We start from the raw sequence: 18,753 nt of genomic DNA on the forward strand, positions 1-18,753 counted from the left end.
AAACTATTTACATACACACACACACACACACGATTTTGTGTACCACGACAAACTAGAAACAGTTAATGTAATTAACGGTTTATTTCAGAGCATTGGGTCTTAACAGAGTTAAACAATATTCTCTTAGAAACTATCATCGTCTCTGTATGGGTATAAATGGTAAACTAGGATTATAAATACACAATAACAGCACTGAAATGTTTAAACAAACTGGTTTCATTTTCGGTCCAGTTTAATCTCTGAGCATGTGTAAAATCCAATGGAGGAGGTTCACAGGGTCCGACAGTAGAGGGCACAATGAGAAGACCAACGAAACGAGCCGCAAACAAACACAAACTAGAACAACAAGAAGGTGGGTGGAAAAAGGCAATGCAAGACAGAGCTTTAGCAACAAGGCAGAATCATAGCCATTTACAAATGGACAACTTAGTTTCCAGGAATGCTCGAGAAGCTTTAATCACAACACTTGACGTACAGTATTCAGTCCGCTCTTTAAAGCCCCTGTGCACACTGCAGGGAAATCACTCATTCACTTTTTCACTCATAAATGACTTCGACATTATTACAAATACATGAGAAATGCATTGAATTCAATGTGAAATTTAAAGATAGAAAGCCTGAAATCATATATATATATATATATATATATATATATATATATATATATATATATATATATATATATATATATATAAAATAAAACATCAAGTTGGTTAAACCAATGGTTCTCAGCTTTGGCAAAATGTCCAAGGTTACTTCATATTTCAATTTTCATTAATTTTACATTTCTGGACCTGGGAAAGTCATGTAAATGAATGCAATCTTAAAACATTTATGGCATAATTTTTATTGTATATTATATATTTATATATATTAGGCATGCCGTACTTCAGAAAAAAAATATATTTTTCTCAATACGTCAAATTCAGGGGGGCCTTCAAATGATTTAAATTTTAATACATTTAATTGCTAGATGTAAATCAATGCAACCTTGAAAAATTTAGAGCATTTATATTTAACAATCTAGGACCTTGGAGTTAAACTGTTGGCTTTCATCTTTCTTTTTTAGAAACATTATGCAAAATGTTCAAAATTTTAAATGTACACAGAATGGCAATTAAAGGAATTGCATTCGTAAGTTGCTTTAGATAAAACCATCTGCTAAATGATTAAATGTAAATTAAATGAAACTTTGCAATGTGCACATTGCCAAAGACTAGCACAGAGACTCTTACCTATTCACATGTACAGTAGCTGCTGGTAATGTCTCACACTAGATTCTCTCTCAAACCAAATCCTCCTGTATTTATACAAATAATTTTTAAAAAGCCCATAAAGGACCGGGGCCGTCTCATCAGATCCACATCTCAAGCAAATAAAATAAGAGCTCTTTAAAACATCCATTTCTCATAACAAAATAATCCGATCCATTAAAAGTTCACATAGCAAAAAAGGTAACAGATCTCCATATACATTTATACTGTATATACACACACACATACTATTTTGGCAGACAGAATGCAAAGTAGTTCTTTATTGTAAACAGCTTTCTTCTTTCCTCGAACACATTCACACACACAACGTCTCGTTACATTCATGGCTTCAGTTCTATTTCCTCCTAATACTCAAAGTTTGTGCTTGTAGAGAGACCTGGAGTGAAGGTCAGCCTCATGGACACCCACCTGACCTCGGATACCGGGAGCACTGAGGAGAGACACGGATGGGGGACGGAGACAGGAACGCAAAGTAGAGGAGGCCTTGGCTTCGCTCAGAGTCGTGCGGAGATCTTTTGAAATGTTTTTGTCCACCCGCGGCTCTCGGTACATGCCGACCCTGGGAGAGGATTTATGGGATTTGGCGGGATGCTTTGGCACCCTCAGTTCTCCTCGTCCATGATGTTGTCCTCCCTGATCGCCTTTTCCGGGATGGCCTCCAGGCTGCGGCGGCCCCTGGACTCGGACCCCGACGAGGGTCCCGCTTCTCCCTTGGCCAGGTTACAGGTGAGGGCGGCGTAGTGGATCTGTCTCAGATTTTCCAGCACTTCTGCCCGAGCGTGTTTCAGCAGATCAGCCTGGCCCTAAAAACACACAAGCAGAGACAAGGGGTCTCACTCACTAATAACTGGATACAGGACTCTTGAAGACAATATTCTCATATTCGTGCACAGAAAACGATTTTCCCTGTTATAACCTACATATAATCAGCTGTATTTTTATCTGGAATCTATTGCAGATTAGTCATAAGGATTGGCTGTTTAAAAAAAATGTTCAATGGTCTTCTATAGTTTTATACAGTTGCATGCGATAGTTTGGGAACCCTTTGCAGAATCTGTGAAAATGTGAATATTTTTAACAAAATAAGAGAGATCATACAAAATGCATGTTAGTTTCTTATTTAGTCCTGTAAGATATTTTACATCAAAGATCAAACTCAAACACAACTATTCAAAAAGGTCCAAACGTTCACTGATGCTCCAGAAGGAAACACGATGCATTCAGCCGGGGGGTGAAAACTTTTGGAATTTGAAGATCAAGGTAAATTGTACTTAATTTGTCTTCCGGAAAAACATGCAGGTATCTTCTGTTGCTTCCAAAGGACAGTATTAAATAGAAAAACATGATTTCAACAAAATAAGAACAATTTGGATGACATCGTGTTCAAAAGTTTTCACCCCCCGGCTCTGAATGCATCTTGTTTCCTTCTAGAGCATCAGTGAATGTTTGAACCTTTTTCAATAGTTGTGTTTGAGTCCGTCAATTGTCCTCAGTGTGAAAAGATTGATCTCAAAATCATACAGTGACTGCTGGAAAGGGTCCAAATATGCAAAAGATGCCTGAAAACGGAAGAATCTGCAGGAACTGGAGGTTTTTTCTGAAGAACAGAGCTCAGTTTAACTGTTCAGAACAAACAAGGGATTCATGCACAACCATAAAACAAAAAACAGCCATGTTTGGTTTTTGAGTGAACTTTGCCAACATTTTCCACAAATAATGCTTTCTCCCTCAAAGACTGGGGTTTTTAAGCTCAACTCAATGAGGCCTATCATCAATCAGTTCAAAAAAGAAATACAAAACCTCTCCTAAAGAAAACAAGTCGACAAAAAGACTGAATCCAAGATATGTTAATGGCCGGTCATTTTTTACTGGGAACACCAAATTACGTAAAGGGTGTTCAGTACAGCACAAGTAAAAAAATAAATAAATAAATTATGAAATCATTTATTCACCCTCATGTCATTCTGACCAGTATGATTTTCTTGGAAATACTGTTGCCTCTTAGTTTTGTGAATGCTTGTGGCAATAAGCAAAATCTAAGATTCAGTTCTAATGATGAACATTTGCTTTGATGAATTTAATATGATGAAAGAATATTTGCATTTTCAGTAATGAAAATTTCATGTATTTGCATACTAAATGTGATTCTCTTATTCTATCTATATAATAATCAACATATGTTGTTATGCTACAGGATTTCATTTTTGCTGAACCAAATGTCTAACACCTAAACACAGTCAACCTTTCACACTTCTCTTTGGTTTCCTTGCGTAAGCACGGAGGTATTTCCTTCAGGAAATGCAAATCTGGTTAACGATGTTGTTCTGAATTCTATTACAGGCTATTTGCTTTTTATTCCACAAGAGGCTGTGCAAGCCCCGAATTAAACAGTCAGTGTCCCAAAACATTGGTCGAGAAATGATTAATACTCATCATAAGTTCAAGATTGCTAACTGTTATACATCACAGCATCTCATATATTTTCTTATGGTCAAATATATGCATATCATCATCTGAAATGGGAGCAGAATTTTAGATCACCTTCAGAATGGTGATGTTCCAGGTGAAGCTCTCTACAGATTTGTGGAGTTTTCTTCCCTTCAGTCCCTCCTTCACCGCCATGTCGTGTAGTTTCTCATGGAACTCCATCGCTGAAATGACAGATTCAGGAGTTATAGCCACAAAAATGTGGTCAATATCTTAATAGGTTTTTGTGGATATTCAATGTAGATTACCTTTTTTAATTTTGTGCAACAGTATTAAAATTTGAATGTTTTCTATTTGAATATATTGTATAAAATGTAATTTATTTCTATGATGCACAGCTGAATTTTCAGCATCATCATTTCTCCAGTCTTCAGTGTCACATGATCTTCAGAAATCATGAAAATATGCCGATCTGCTGCTGAAGAAACACTTCTGATTATTTACAATGTTGAATAAAGTTGTGCTGCTTACATTTTTTGATAAACTGCTACTTTTTTATTTTTATTTTTGATTCTTTGATGAATAAAAAGTTCAAAGGAACAGCATTTATTTGAAATAAAAATCCTTTGTAACATTATAGATGCCACACTTGACTACTTCAAAATATTATTATAATTTATTATAATTTAATACTATTAAAAGAATGATTTCTTTTAAAAAATGTACCATGACCATAAACTTCTGAACAATAGTGTAAATTTCAATTTGTATGTATTTGCAGTTTGCAATAAAAAATAAAATCTGAAGACATTCCTTCAACCAAGCAATTGTGACAAAGATATAAAATGTTCATTTAAGAACTAAATCAGCAAAAATCTATGAACAAAGAAAAATATGTATGTTTCCAATTATATGCACCAGTATCAAAAAACTTTACAATAAACAGCAAATATATATATATAAATTTAAAATAAATTAAAGCTTATTTTTGTCAGAGTTCAGGGTTTCGTATCAATTAATTTGAACCAACAATTTAAACATTATTCTTGAATCATGAGACAAGGAATGATGAAACTAGTCTTAAAGAGCTCCTACAATCACTGCAAATAGAGTCCACAGTTTTGTTTGTGGGACGTCCCACCTCAACATGCACAACAATAAGGATGGCTCGTGGCCAATTTGAGAGAGTTTCAAGCCATCTGATCTCCAGCTGGCAACAAAATCCCTGACACTAGTCAATCTTTTCATGCATTCATAAGCTTTGACAACTTTAGTTATCAAAGAAACTATGGGATGTGGGTTCACTTCCTGTCATCTCAACACACACCAGCACAAGGCCACTTTATTCGGTTGGCTAGGATTAAAGCCTCATGGGAGATGTGAGGACGGGCCTGTTGTGTCACATACAGCAGATTCATCTCATTGTGTTTTTATTGTCCAGACTGACGCCTCGTTGCTGTAAACTGTGAGTCACAAGTTTCTCCTTGAACCGTACAGTGCAAATAAGGACAGTAAACGCTTGTGACGCAATCAGAAAACAGGTGTTTAATACACATTTAAAACTGAAAGAGAGATCGCAGAGATGAGAAGATGTGAGTGTGAGCACAGCAGACGGACAGAAAAATTTAGCATCGAGCCAAAGAACACAAGCCAAGAACCACACCGTTCTGTTCCTGTCTTCGTCTTTCTTTCATCCGAACTGAACTGAAGAACGGCCACCGAGGAGAGGAAACATCTCAATTTAGTGATAGTTTTGTTTGGTGTGTTGCATCTTTCAAATAAAAGCCTCCGATATGATGCACGTCATACACAAATAGGACATGCAACGTTTCAAACTGACTGGCTGCTTTCAATCACAATTCAGAAACAAACCTACAATTAGCACTGAAGGAAGAAATAAGCACAGGATTGGCCAAGGTGTGTCGGGTTTGTTGTGTTTGAATTAACAATAACAAATTTGGACATAAAAAAAGACAATTCTGAAAAAAAAATAATAATAATAATAATAATATTAAAGTTTATATGGCAATATTCTGAAGTCATATGCTTTTCATTTTATTTTATTTTTTGCAGGTTTATTAATAATTACCAAAACTAAGTATTAAAGGGAAAAACTTGCTGTTCTGGAAATTAAAATTGAAATTACTAGTTAAATAAAAAATCTAATGCTAAGCTAAAACTAAAATAAAAATTTATTAAACCTAGACATAAATATAAAACTTATAAATAAATATAATTGCTACAAATGAAACTAAAATTAAAATATTAAATAAATAAATGCCAATTCAATATATTAATAAAAACTGTAATCATATATAATTAATACTAACAAAACATTGTGTGAGGAACACAATTTAAAAATGGTAAAAATGGAGGAAATGTAAGATAGTTTGAAATTGTTTTACAAAACATGTTAAAAGCACATAAACATCACTAAATTAAACTGAAATGAAAACTGAAAATATAAAAATAAAAAATAATACTGCATAATAAAATAACTGAGTGAGGAAAAACTGAAATGTAAAATTTGTATGTTACACGTATTATACAAAAACTTACAAAAATGTTGAAAAAAAAATTCATTTAAAATTAAACTAATTAAAATGAAAACTTAAAACATAAAAATATAAGCTAATTTAAATGATTAATAAAAAACTATATTCTGCAATTAAGACCATAATCTATAAAACTAAATAATAATACTATTTTAATAAAAAATATAATCTATTATGGAAAGTATTATATAAACGAATTCATTCTAAAGAGTAATAAAATAACACTCTAAAAATAATACAATAATTTTTAATTTTACACAGACAACTAGGCTACTATTCTGCTTCTTTTTTATGCCATTTCTGGTCCCTTTTGTGGACTGACAGACATATTAGATTTTTTGTGCTGAAGGAACACTAAACTAAACAGCAACAACATCAGAATACTGCACATGGCAGTGTATTTGAATGCATCAACTTGCATATTTGGTGTTCAGCAACTTAGCAAAGCCCAGTTAAGAAACAAGGAGGAATTTGTAGTTACTGTTACTCCCAAACCCCAGATTGACTAACAATAGGAACATCCATCACACCCTGCTCTGTTTCTGTCTTTCTGTGTACTTTAGCAACAGCGTGTGAGAGGTAATCCACCTATAAACGCACATCTGTTGCGCTCCGTCTCGCTTTCTCAGCGATGACATCTAGGTGTGCAAACGCTCCCGCAGCTGTGAGCCCCCTCTAAAAGAAGACCACGGCTTAGACGACTGTCTCTAGATGCAGATCGCTGGCCAATGAGGCGGCACACGAGCCTGAGGAGACGGTGTTTGACTTCGTACAAATAGAGCAATGATGCTCAAGAGGGGGAAGCCATTACCGCGAGCCATGTGAGGATATTTCAAGATGATCTGTATTCATTCTTTCACACTCTGGTAACCTCAGTGGTGGATTCGACGGGCGGTAAGCAAGGAGAGGTGCTGTCGGGTTAATGATGCGTGATCGTGCTGAAGGCGGGGGACCAATGGCCCTCCGACGGCTCTTCCTGGCAGGGGTTGCCTAGCAACATACTGTAGGAAGAGTGGGAAAAACCCGGGCATCTCTGAGGATGCAAGCTCTGTGGCTCTGTGACACTGCACAGACAGCATGAAAGAACGCCACAGCATGCTTCTAAGACACCTGCTCATCTATACATAGTCTTTTATGTGCTTTAAATGATTTAATTTGACAGAAATACCTGTAGTCTTGCACACCGCGCAGCTATGCCTCATGCACCGCCTGTCAACCGTAATAATAGCAGCATGATCAGTGCATCGAAACATTCTCATGCAAACTTTCACATTGACTTTTAGATGCACCAATAGACCTTCACACACAAGATTAAAGGAATAGATCACCCTTGCTGAAAATGTACACACCGTCAGGCAATCCAGAACGAGTTTGCTTATTCGTCGAAACAGATTTGGAGAAATAGTAGCATTCCATCACTTGCTCAGCAATGGATGCTCTGGAGTGAAAGGGTGCCGTCAGAATGAGAGTCCAAACAGCTGATGAAAACATCACAGTACACTCCAGTCCATCAATTAATATCTTGTGAAAAACTGTGTTTATTAGAAATTATTAAGGCATTTCAACTTTGACCCGCCGTGTCTGACTAAAATACAAGTCCATAATTCATAATAACGCTTCCTCTACTGAAAAAGTCCATCTCCTGTTGTCTCTCACATCAAAATCCACCCACATATTTGTTAAGAACTTTTTCTGGACTGTTTTTGCCTGTAAATAGTCCTTGATCTGGAGACAGTCATATTATTGACTCGTATTTTAGCCGGAAGCAGTGGTTTGAAGTTAAAAACTCCTTCATGGATTAGTTGTTTTATGAACACGCAGCTTCACAAGATGTTGTCTGATGGACTGGAGTGCTGTGGATTATTGTGATGTTTAGACTCTCATTCTGACGGCACCCATTCACTGCAGAGGATGCACTGGTGAGAAACTGATACAATACTAAGAATGAAGATTATTTATCTATAACAGATAACGAATCAGAAGTCTTGCACATTAACAGTAAATAGCTCATTTCCATGATGGAAAATACACTGTAGCATCAGCAACTTGCATATTCAATTTTTTTTTTTTTTTTTTTACCAAAACAGCAAATTCAAAAGATAAAGCATCATGTTTTGTCATTCCAGTATGTGAAGACTCACTGGCCAACTCAATTAAAGAACACTCTCTTAAAGTGCTCTCTCTGCTGATTATTGTAATTATCATAATAAGCGTGCACCTCTGTTTTTGTCAGATGCTTTGACCCGGTATCTTCAGTTCATCACTTAGTGTGATGTTTTTATTACATTGTGTCAAGCTGAGACCCTCTCAAGAACCTGCATTCTGTTGCTCTCCATCTAGCTTATAAAAAAAAAAAAGATTTTTTTGCAATGGAATATATAAAATATGGATGGCTCTTGAAAATGTACTCGTTTATGTTCATCTGTTGCCAGAGATTATTAAAAAAATTAGTCTTGGTCTGCATGCAAGCCATGCATTTGCTTTACTAGTATATTAAATCAAAAGCACATAAGTGCAGTGCCTTGCATACGACCATTTCCCGCTGTCATCAGGGTGATTGTTAGTGCACAAATTTTCAAATATTTACAGTAAAAGTATATTGTAACTTAGATGCTTGGAGCACTGCCCGGTAATACTTTGCTCAAAAGGCAGCATGTTATTTACTCTGCCTGTAGATCGATACCTGCTGTACCTGCAATAGCACTTTACAGTGGCCAGTTTTGATTATTCAGGGCTGTCAATGCAGGAGCGTTCCACTGGATTCCACGGGGGAATGGGCAAGTATTGACCCACTTTTCCTAATTCACAGCTCCTCGTACAGCTCCATCTGTCCATCTCTGCCACACCTCAAGAGAAGTAAAGCTGCTGCCGGTGGGCCGTTCATCCACATTAACTTCTGTGTTCATGCGGGACTCTGAAGTGCACCAGGCGGAGATGGGCTTCTTAAGAGAGGCACTAAACCACAGAGATTGATTTACAGTGTTTACTCCAGCGTTCGTGCTGGAACAGAAGAGGATTGATATTTCTTGTGGCCGCAGACTCTGGAAATCAATAAAAGCTTTGTGGTTTCGTTTCACTTCTGACGCAGTATATTAAACTGCATTAAAAGTGGTGAGAAATGACAGTGTTAAGCAGGAGAAATCAAAGATGGAAGCAGTTGAGTGATAGTTTGATGATGAACTACATCTTCAGATTTTCAGAAGGAAGCAAGAGTGGTGTAAATGGTTGCCGGTGTAAAAAAAAATTAAAATAAAATTCACCTACATTTTTAATGGCTTGAGAGTTGTTAAATTAACAGCACATTTTCATTTTGGGGTACTTAATACTAAGTATGAGCGACAGTAATTGTGTAACTTGCTTTAACAAGCATTAACAACCTCTGTGCAACAAGGTTTATTTGTCCATTTTTAAAGCCGAACAGGATAGAAAATGACACATGGGGTATTAAAGCAATCGGCAAGTTTATTGATTTAGTGTTGGCTCGACAAACCAGAATGGTAGTGTGTGTGTGTTTGGGCGGAGCTTTGATAATTATTCAGAGAGAGAACATCTAATGAACTGGAAGAGCTTCCTGTGCACAGACTCCATCAGCTGCGATCAATGAAACCCACTGCCAGCCTCCCGCATCGATCACCTGCCAATCACTGTCCCCCAGCAACTAAATGATTATCAATGTTTCCACTCCGCACCACAAGCTTTTATGAATGCAATAGCACACAGATAGAAGGCAACCGGATAATGGTGAAATGTGAATCACAGCAGGAATGATGGAAGGATCTCTTTTTTTTTCACTTCATGCTTTGCCTCACTAATAGATTTAATTTTGTCTGTTTTCTAGATTCAATTTGGATTCCTCCGTCTGATTTGATTTGGGAGATCAGAAGTGAAGCTACATTGTGCACTTCAGAAAAAAATCTATGCAATGCACAGATGCATCTTCAAAATGCTTGATTTCTCTTGCATTCTGGCTTTTTCTTTCATTTCGGAGTGAATGCAACTGAGGCCGATCTTGGCCGATTGCATCGTGCAGCTGTTTGCGTCACTTTGATTTCACGGCTATGATAGGCCATAGATCTTAGTGTCCTGTTAATAAGAGAACAGAGCGAATGACACTATTGAAAGTCAAAAAACCCTACTTGAACTGTGTTTGAAAAGCAGGACATCACACAGCTGAAGAGAAACGCACGATGGGTCTTATATAACACAGCGTGGAATAATTAAATCTTTCTCTTTGAGCTTTTTTAGTATGAATGCATTCTATTACAGAGGGAACTGCGATCGAAAGGCCGCGTCGATCGACTGTGTTCCAAGAAACGTCCATCCCTTGTGGAACACTCCGTCTTTCTTTTTCTCTCGCTCGTCTTGTCTGCTTTTGTTCTCTTGCATGGTTTTTCATTCTTACCTGATTTCTGGACTTGCAGCATTCGCTCGTACACGCCGTCTGAGCTCTCCAGCAGCGTTCGGCTGGTCTGGATCATCTGTGAACACGGGAGAAAGGGACACGTGATGAGCATCTGTGCGGTTACTGTAACACTCGGATGACAGCTCGGTTGTAGTGTGCCACAGTGGCCTGAACCCTGCAGGCACTACGTTCCAGTCACACAGAAATAAAAAAAAAAGTAAAACAAAAAATTGGTAGTGATAAAATAATAATAGTAAAAAAAATTAAAAAAATACAATTCCACCCTACTTTTTTACAAATGGCAAGAATGCTCATGAATTTGTGACTGAGGTCATAAGAAACATAAAAAAAAAAACATTCCAGTCAAGTTAAAAAAATAAAATAAATAGTCATAAAATAAAATATATAACTAAGTAGTGGTGAAATAAATAAATAAGTAGCATTGTTTTCTCTCTGTGTGTAAATGATCAGAAGACTTTTCGTGTTTATAAATTATTCCTGAATATGGGTCATATAGTAGGTGTATAATTACAGATATTATTAAAAATTATAACAGAGGTCATATAAAACAAATACATTAACAAACATACATACATAATAACATTTAATAATAATAAAAGACATAATAAATACAAATTATAGACAGAAATAATATAATAGCTTAAAATTAAGTATTCTGTACTACTTTTGTGTAAATGACAAGAAGACGTTTATGAATTTGTGCCTGAATATGGGTCATACAGTAGCTGTTTAATTGTTTAATAACTATTATTACAAAGTATATCAGAGGTGACTTGAAATATTACAAAATGCATTGCACTCACTCAAAAAATGAAATAAAAATGATACAAAATAAAATTAAGTATTATCCTGTGGTACTTTCGTATGAAAGGCAAGAAGATAAGTTGAGTTTAAGAAAGAAAGAAAGAAAGAAAGAGGTAGTATCCTGGGGTAAGTTTGCATAAAAGGCAACAAAGATTTTAGGAGTTGAGATATGATATTATCAATTTAAGCCTGAATATGGTTCCTGTAAATTATACGGTAGCTAGGAGTGTTATAATTCACAGATATTTAAAATTCGAAATCTTTATAAAATTTGTACATTTGTCTTATGAAAAACCATTTAAAAATGTCATTTATTTATCCATCCATCCATCCGCAGGACAAGGCGATGACTGGCATGATGGAGTCTGAGGAAAAAAAAATCTATTTTTGACATTTTGAACAACGTAAGATTAGCAGAAACAATGCAAAACAGGAAGTACATGTTTGCTGAATTGGTTGTGCACAGCTCGTCTAATGAGGAAAGTCATAGCAGGACAGAAAGTGGGTCAGATTATGTAATAGATGTGCTCTTTTGTTCAACACGGACCCACACCCTTCTAATGAAGTGAGCAGATTCCTATATTTAATTACGCCAGACTATTCAGACACACACTAAATCTAATTCAGACAGACATCTCAGTTCCTGCAGCGCCTGAACACCAACCACATCAGAAAACCAGAGACTAGCTCAAAAACTTCTCTTATGAGACTCAACTTGCTGCCAAGACAGACAAAGTAAAGCTGCGTTTATTAAAGGCAACTTTAGAAGTTAATTTATTTCTAGTCTAGGTTTCTTACACCTTGTTTGTTTTTTATGTTCATTTTGTACCCTCTCTCTGACCATTAGAAATAATCACAATTTTAATAATGCTAATGCATGTTTTGGCTACTGTATATTTAATGTGTCTCTATGTAAATGATTTACCAGCATAGTTCATCTCAGTCTCAAGCATCTGTTTAAGTTTTTTAATGCAGATTATGCACATGCTTGTTCTGACCTTTAGACTCTTGAAATGAATGTACAGTATCATAAAAACAAAGACCTCTGGGAAGAGTTTACACTTAAAAACCTAACGGGGTGGGAAATGTGAAGTCATGCTTTAACTGTTGAAACTTCCTGCAGTTAACGTGTTCAATCTATTTGGTAACAATGGCTGTTTTGTAGTTTTTTTTTGTTTTTTTTTTAAAGAAGTTTCTTATACTCTCTCTCTCTTTTTTTGGAAACTGATACATTTTTATTTAATTCATAGAAAAACTGTTTATTTGAGAAAATAATATTTTGCTACATTTTACAGTAAATGCCTTTACTGTCCATTTTGAACTAAATGTCATGTAATTCTGGAGTACAGGTATTTTTTTTTATTTTTTGTTTGTAAACAACCTTGTTTGGAAGTACAGAAATGTGTGTCTGAAAAAAAGTTACAAAAGGATGATTTTCGCAACCCGTTTGTGGTACCATTTCTATGAAAATGAATCCGCTGACCTCGTCGTCTTGAGCAATTACTGGCTCTTGTGATGAAGAAACAAAGGATAAGCTGAAACTTTAATTGAATGTACTGCCAGCGGCACAGGTCTTTATGTACCGCAGGTCAGTCTAATTGAATTGTACATCCCTATAGCAGCCAAAAGCATTGCAGGGTCACTTGTCATGGCCAGATTATCTTTCCATGCCAACAAAGAGGAGAACAGCTGCTTTAGTTTCATGCCAGCATCTTTTTCCAATGGCTCGTGCTCAGAAACCTCTCACTGCGATCAGTCATGAGGCTGTGGAAACTTTCCAGGAAGTGGGTCGGAGAGCACACTTTCTGATGGCCTCGCCACGTGCTGACAGTCGCTCAGACCTGACATACTGTATGCAAGCAGGAAAGCTAACAGTACGCAAGTGTCAAAACTATTTCTTCACACCATTCTACTCTGAGACACATGAAGAGTCTGCCTTCATCTGCAACCAAAACAATCGCTGAAAGAACCTAGACTTGGGCTTGCACGGGCCGCCACCACCACTCACACTCTCTACAGAAAATCTACAGATCAGTCACACTTCATTTAAAGAACCATGACATCTGCCTTGCTAAACTCCTACTCTGGTGCTTGTTAATAGTTAGCAAGCTAGCTGTTACATTTAGGAATGAGTTAGGATTAAGAGATATAAAATATGGTCATGCAAAATAAGGCATGTGTTTAAGTACTAATAAAAAAGCCAAAATGCTAGAAATATGCATGCTTACTATGTAAGCAACTAGTTAGATGACACTAAGGCGACTTACAGTACACACATCCTATTTGGGGTAACTTAAGGCTGAGTGTTCATGAATGCATTTTAATCAGTCTGTCAAATTAATGCATTTTAATCAATCTATCAAACTAGCTCTACATCCAAGTCATCCAAAAATCAATTTGGATTAGTACACTAGGAAATCATTCTGACACATTTATTGACACGAGCCGACTCAGACGATCTGGTATATTTAATACATTTTCTTAAAAAAATAAAAATTAATAAAAATTCAATAAAAAATGTATACAGCAAGGGCACAGTAAATAGTAAATATATATATAATTATTATTATTATTTTTTTATTTTATTTATTGCATTTTTGCTTGAAATAAATGCAGCCTTGGTGACCATAACAAACTTCTTTCAAAAACAAAAATCTTACTTCAGAATAGAATTGTATTTCAGAGACTGAACTAGAAAAATGCAGTATATGCAGTATAGAAAATTCCATTCTAAAATCCCTTGATATTTTCTGGTTTTCTGTGACTGGATCTTTAATCACTAGCCCACACAACAGCTTTTTGGTTGCAGCTGTGACAGAGATGCACACACAGATGCAGCAGCTGTTTCATCATCATCATCATCATGCCCACTGTCATTACATTACTAATGGCTGAAGAAATTGCAGCCTTGGTGGCAGACGAACCACTATAAAGGGTATTTATAGAGCAGGGGACCAGCAACCCCTTATTCAACTGGTGCACAAACACCGTCCTCACGGATGTGCAAATCATTCAGCTCATTCATACATACATACAAGTCCCCGGACAATAAACACTTAGATTTCGGAAACAGCAACAGCCAAAAAAATAAAAAGTAGTATTGACATGCTGATATGAGGGATTTGGTCTCATATAGATCAGAAGTGCTCTTCCTGAATTGAGAGATTGGAGACTTTGATTCTGCTCCTGCTCAGCTATTCTCTGGGCAGTTTTCTTAGAAGTTTGAATTTACAATTTATGATGGTGAATTATTCAAACACAAGCAAAAAACTGTTGCGACTCATTATCATGACCCATGGATTCAGACCTGATTTATTCATGGTTGCATCATTGCAACTCATCAAATCTGAGTCAACATGCATCCAAAAACTATTTATTTCACTTAAGGCTACATGAAATCATGCAAACTAAATGTGTGCCTACAGAATTTCTCTTTCTTCTTGTTTTCCAGTACAAATATCTAAACACAAATATCTGCCAATGGAGTTAAACAAATAATCGTAATAATTAATCTTAATAGATAAAATAGTATTTTTAAACAGAAAAATATAAATATTTTGAATCCTTGAAATCCTTTTTTTTTTTTACTTGAATCTTGTTCACAACAACAAAACAACAACAACAAAATATCTGCCAATGGGTTTAGAAAAAATTATCTTAATTTTAAAAAAAATAATAATAAAATTCTTAAACAAGATATCTGTTCTTGTTTTGAGCAAAAACTCACTTAATTTTGATAGATATTAAATCTTGTTTTCTGAAAGTCATTTTACTTTTCAAGTAAATTTATCTAAATGTAAACAATGTTTAGATAGCTTGTTCTGGAAAACAAGACAACAATATTAAGGAAAAACATTTTAGTCACACAAATCTATTCTGTGGCATCTGAACACTTTGAATACGGTGTCATTTTCACTGCAGTTGCAAGCTATTAAATAATCCAAATTTGTGTTCCTTTGAAAAAAAGCATCTAGAAAGAGGAGAGTGAGTGAATTCAGACTGCATTTTCATTTTTTTTGGGAGTTTTTCATAGTTTTGGAGGACATTTTCATAGAAATGTACTCACCATCTCATAAGCGGTGACCACTTTCTTCAGGACTTCAGGCAGCAGGCCCTGGGCCTCCATGGTGGGGTACTGATCTCTGAGGTTAAACAGCAGAAGCGGGCTGCTGTCCGGCCCGATGAGGCGTGGGGACAGTGCTAGTATACACTGCTTCAGGTTGGCCACTGCAGACAGACCGCAGAGCTCTTTAAACGGCACGATGGCATTCTGTGGAGGACATGTAGATCAAAGAGTGAGCCTGCACAGAAATGTTTTGCAGCACCTAACACATTGTTATGTTTATGATAATATCTACCACCAAATGTAGGGCTGCACAGTTAATCAAAATGAAAGCGAAATTGCGATATGGCTTCGATTGAATTAATATCTATATACCCTGTGTGCTTCAGAGTGAAGCATGGCACTGTGTTCTTTTACACACGAGCAGCTCATTATCTGATGTGTTTGCATCTTCCTATACTTGAAATTAGCAGTGCTTATCAACTAAACAGAAACCCTGTGGTCTTCTGTCAAAAGGTTTTCAAAGGTTTGATGTTTGAAATTCATACAGCCACAAATATAAATATAGCAATTTTAAAATTAAATTACTATACTATTTTTCTTACATGTGGTGATCCATCAAAAATATTTTTTTGACATTTATATAAAAATAAAAATGTTAATACATTTAATTTTTCTATTTTTATTTAGTATTAATAGTAGAAATAATAATAATTATTATTAATCATTTTACTTTAATCATAATTTTAATTTTAATAATGTTTAGTTTTTCCTTAAAATTGCTGTAATTTCTATAATTTTCACTAGGTTTCCTATCATTATTATTTTTTAGTCATATTGATATATAACCACAGAATTCTGGCCAAATTGTATAGCAATTTAAAGAACAACAACTAACCTGGATGCTTATATAATTATATGACAAAGTACAATAGCGGCCAGCTACTGTTATGTTTGGAATTTAATACTAACATATACGGTGCATATAATTTGCTAAAATGCAATTTACATTTTTTTGTTACATGAACTCATCAGGTTGCTTGCTTAATTCCACAAACCCTCACTAGGTATAAATCTCAAAAATATATTTAGCAAATTTAAACTCTCACAGTCCAATCAATTAATAATAATAATCAAGGGCTTAACATCAATAATAACAATATCACTTAAAGTGTATTTGAAATGTTGAGATCATTGCATCATGTTATACTAGAGGATGCACCGATTGCACTTTTTTTTTTTTTTTTTGGGCAGGATTTCGATTTCAGATTTTTGTTAGTATCATCTGCCGATACCGATTTTTGCAGATTCCGTTTTTTTTTCTTTTCTATAAACTATAATTGACAGCAATTACAAACACAAATGTACTTTTTCTTTAACGCAAAATTTTATTTTCCCCTCAAAAACACGTAAAAAGTCAGTTATAAAATAAGAACAAATAAAAAATTGCAAACAACAGGACAAATAAATGCAATAGAATAAAGAAAGCTATAAAACTACTTTTTAATCCAGATAAGAAATACTACAAAGTATATACCATATTTTTCGGACTATAAGTCGCAACTAAGTATAAGTCACATCAGTCCAAAAATACGTCATGATGAGGAAAAACATATATAAGTCGCATTTATTTAGAACCAAGAACCAAGAGGAAACATTACCATCTACAGCCGCGAGATGGCGCTCTGTGCTGCTCTGTTGTAGACTACAGGAACATCTCATAGAGCCCCCTCTCGTGGCTGGAGACGGTAATGTTTTCTCTTGGTTCATGTCTCTTAGTTCATCTCTCTTGTCAAATTTATTTTCAGTAGTCTTCATTGTAAAAATTAAATACAAATTAATGCTTACCATTAAAGTTCTAAAACGTGTTCTCTTTCTTAACTATTTAACATTCCAAAACAGCATTTAGTGCAGTTAGTTGCTCATTTTGGTATTTGTTACTCATAAGCTGTTTTAGACCGAGCGCGGCTTGTGTGCTCCACTAATATAGATCATTGGCGGTACGTGCGCTTTTGGTGTAAGCGCGAAACCTGGGAATTACTAAAATAAAGCGCAGTATGAGTACGATTTAACTGGACAGAATGAGATGTGTGAGAGAAAAGGGGTCATCAGAGAGAAGAGAGAGAGAGAGACAGAATGTGCGACTGACGTTATTTCCTGTACCACTGGTAATAAAACGGATAAGCTCGAAATCGGAAAGAAGTGAGATCTGGGCCGATCATAAGTAAAAATCAACTGATTCCGATCCCTGGCCAAACGATCAGAGCATCTTTATGTCATACAGTATGCATACCACATGCTACACCTAATATACGGTGTATGCATGTGCCTATAACACACAGCAGAAACAGCAAGAGCATTAGCATGCTATTCTGAACATAACCAGTGACCTAATTGTGGGAGGTTACGAGAAAACAAAAACCGAGCCAATGGAAGCAATGTGCCGACTGAATGTCCACGAACAAGAAATGTGATAGGAAGTGGTTTTGTAAGTGTTCTTCTACAAAAGCACTGCTCTGAATGTAGGAGGAAGATGTAATTTTTTTGAAGGCTCCTCTAATGAGTTATGAATAGAATAGCTTATGATGACATACATATATATATTATATACACACAAACACACACACACACACACAGTGCTTTCTTGTTATAGTAGTGCTAACTCTTATATCCATGAGACCACCTAATCTCTTCTTAAAGGGATATAATCAACACATGCCTCAGGACAAACCCTGTGTTATGTAACATTTTCCACATCAAATATTTAAAGGAATTTGGCTGATCTCCTACCTGTAGCCTATGTATGAGTATATTTTCAGTTCTTGTGTCTAAAAAAGCATCTGTGGTCAATCTTCAAGGTGCTTTTTGTACCAGTTCAACAAGTTGTGCAACATCGAGGAACTGCAGCAGATTAAAATCAGCATTTTTGTTTATCAGTGCCAGAGAGATTTCGGTTCAAGTGCTCCTGGCCTTGTGAAGAGAAACATCCTGTAAACTGTGCTTCCTTCTCAGGGTCGACTTTCTGAAGCTTCATTTGAGAAAACTTTCTCACGCTAGAAGACTTTTGCCACAATGAGATACAGTTGGGCAAGCCGTTTTGGCAAGACATTTACATAACCTGAATGGGGTGAATCTCACAAAACCTGTCCAGGTCATATGTCATCTAAAAATTATAATATTATTTCCAAAATATTTTTTATTAAACAT

General features: G+C 35.7%; 1 protein-coding gene across 1 annotated transcript in view; it reads right to left on the minus strand.

The window, feature by feature from the left end:
* Positions 1-699: 699 nt before the first annotated feature.
* Positions 700-18,753, minus strand: part of LOC113059342 (inactive phospholipase C-like protein 2) — a 37,813-nt gene continuing 19,759 nt past the window's right edge. Inside the window, exons 3-6 of the mRNA XM_026227773.1 lie at positions 15,550-15,753; positions 10,659-10,734; positions 3,816-3,925; positions 700-2,077 (exon numbers count right to left, since the gene is read on the minus strand). Coding sequence (XP_026083558.1) covers positions 1,877-2,077; positions 3,816-3,925; positions 10,659-10,734; positions 15,550-15,753 — 591 coding nt within the window. The 3' untranslated portion in view covers positions 700-1,876. The remainder of the gene's footprint in view (positions 2,078-3,815; positions 3,926-10,658; positions 10,735-15,549; positions 15,754-18,753) is intronic.

The sequence above is a fragment of the Carassius auratus genome, chromosome 41 (genome assembly GCF_003368295.1).
Source record: "Carassius auratus strain Wakin chromosome 41, ASM336829v1, whole genome shotgun sequence".
In the NCBI taxonomy this organism is placed as follows: Eukaryota; Metazoa; Chordata; class Actinopteri; order Cypriniformes; family Cyprinidae; genus Carassius; species Carassius auratus.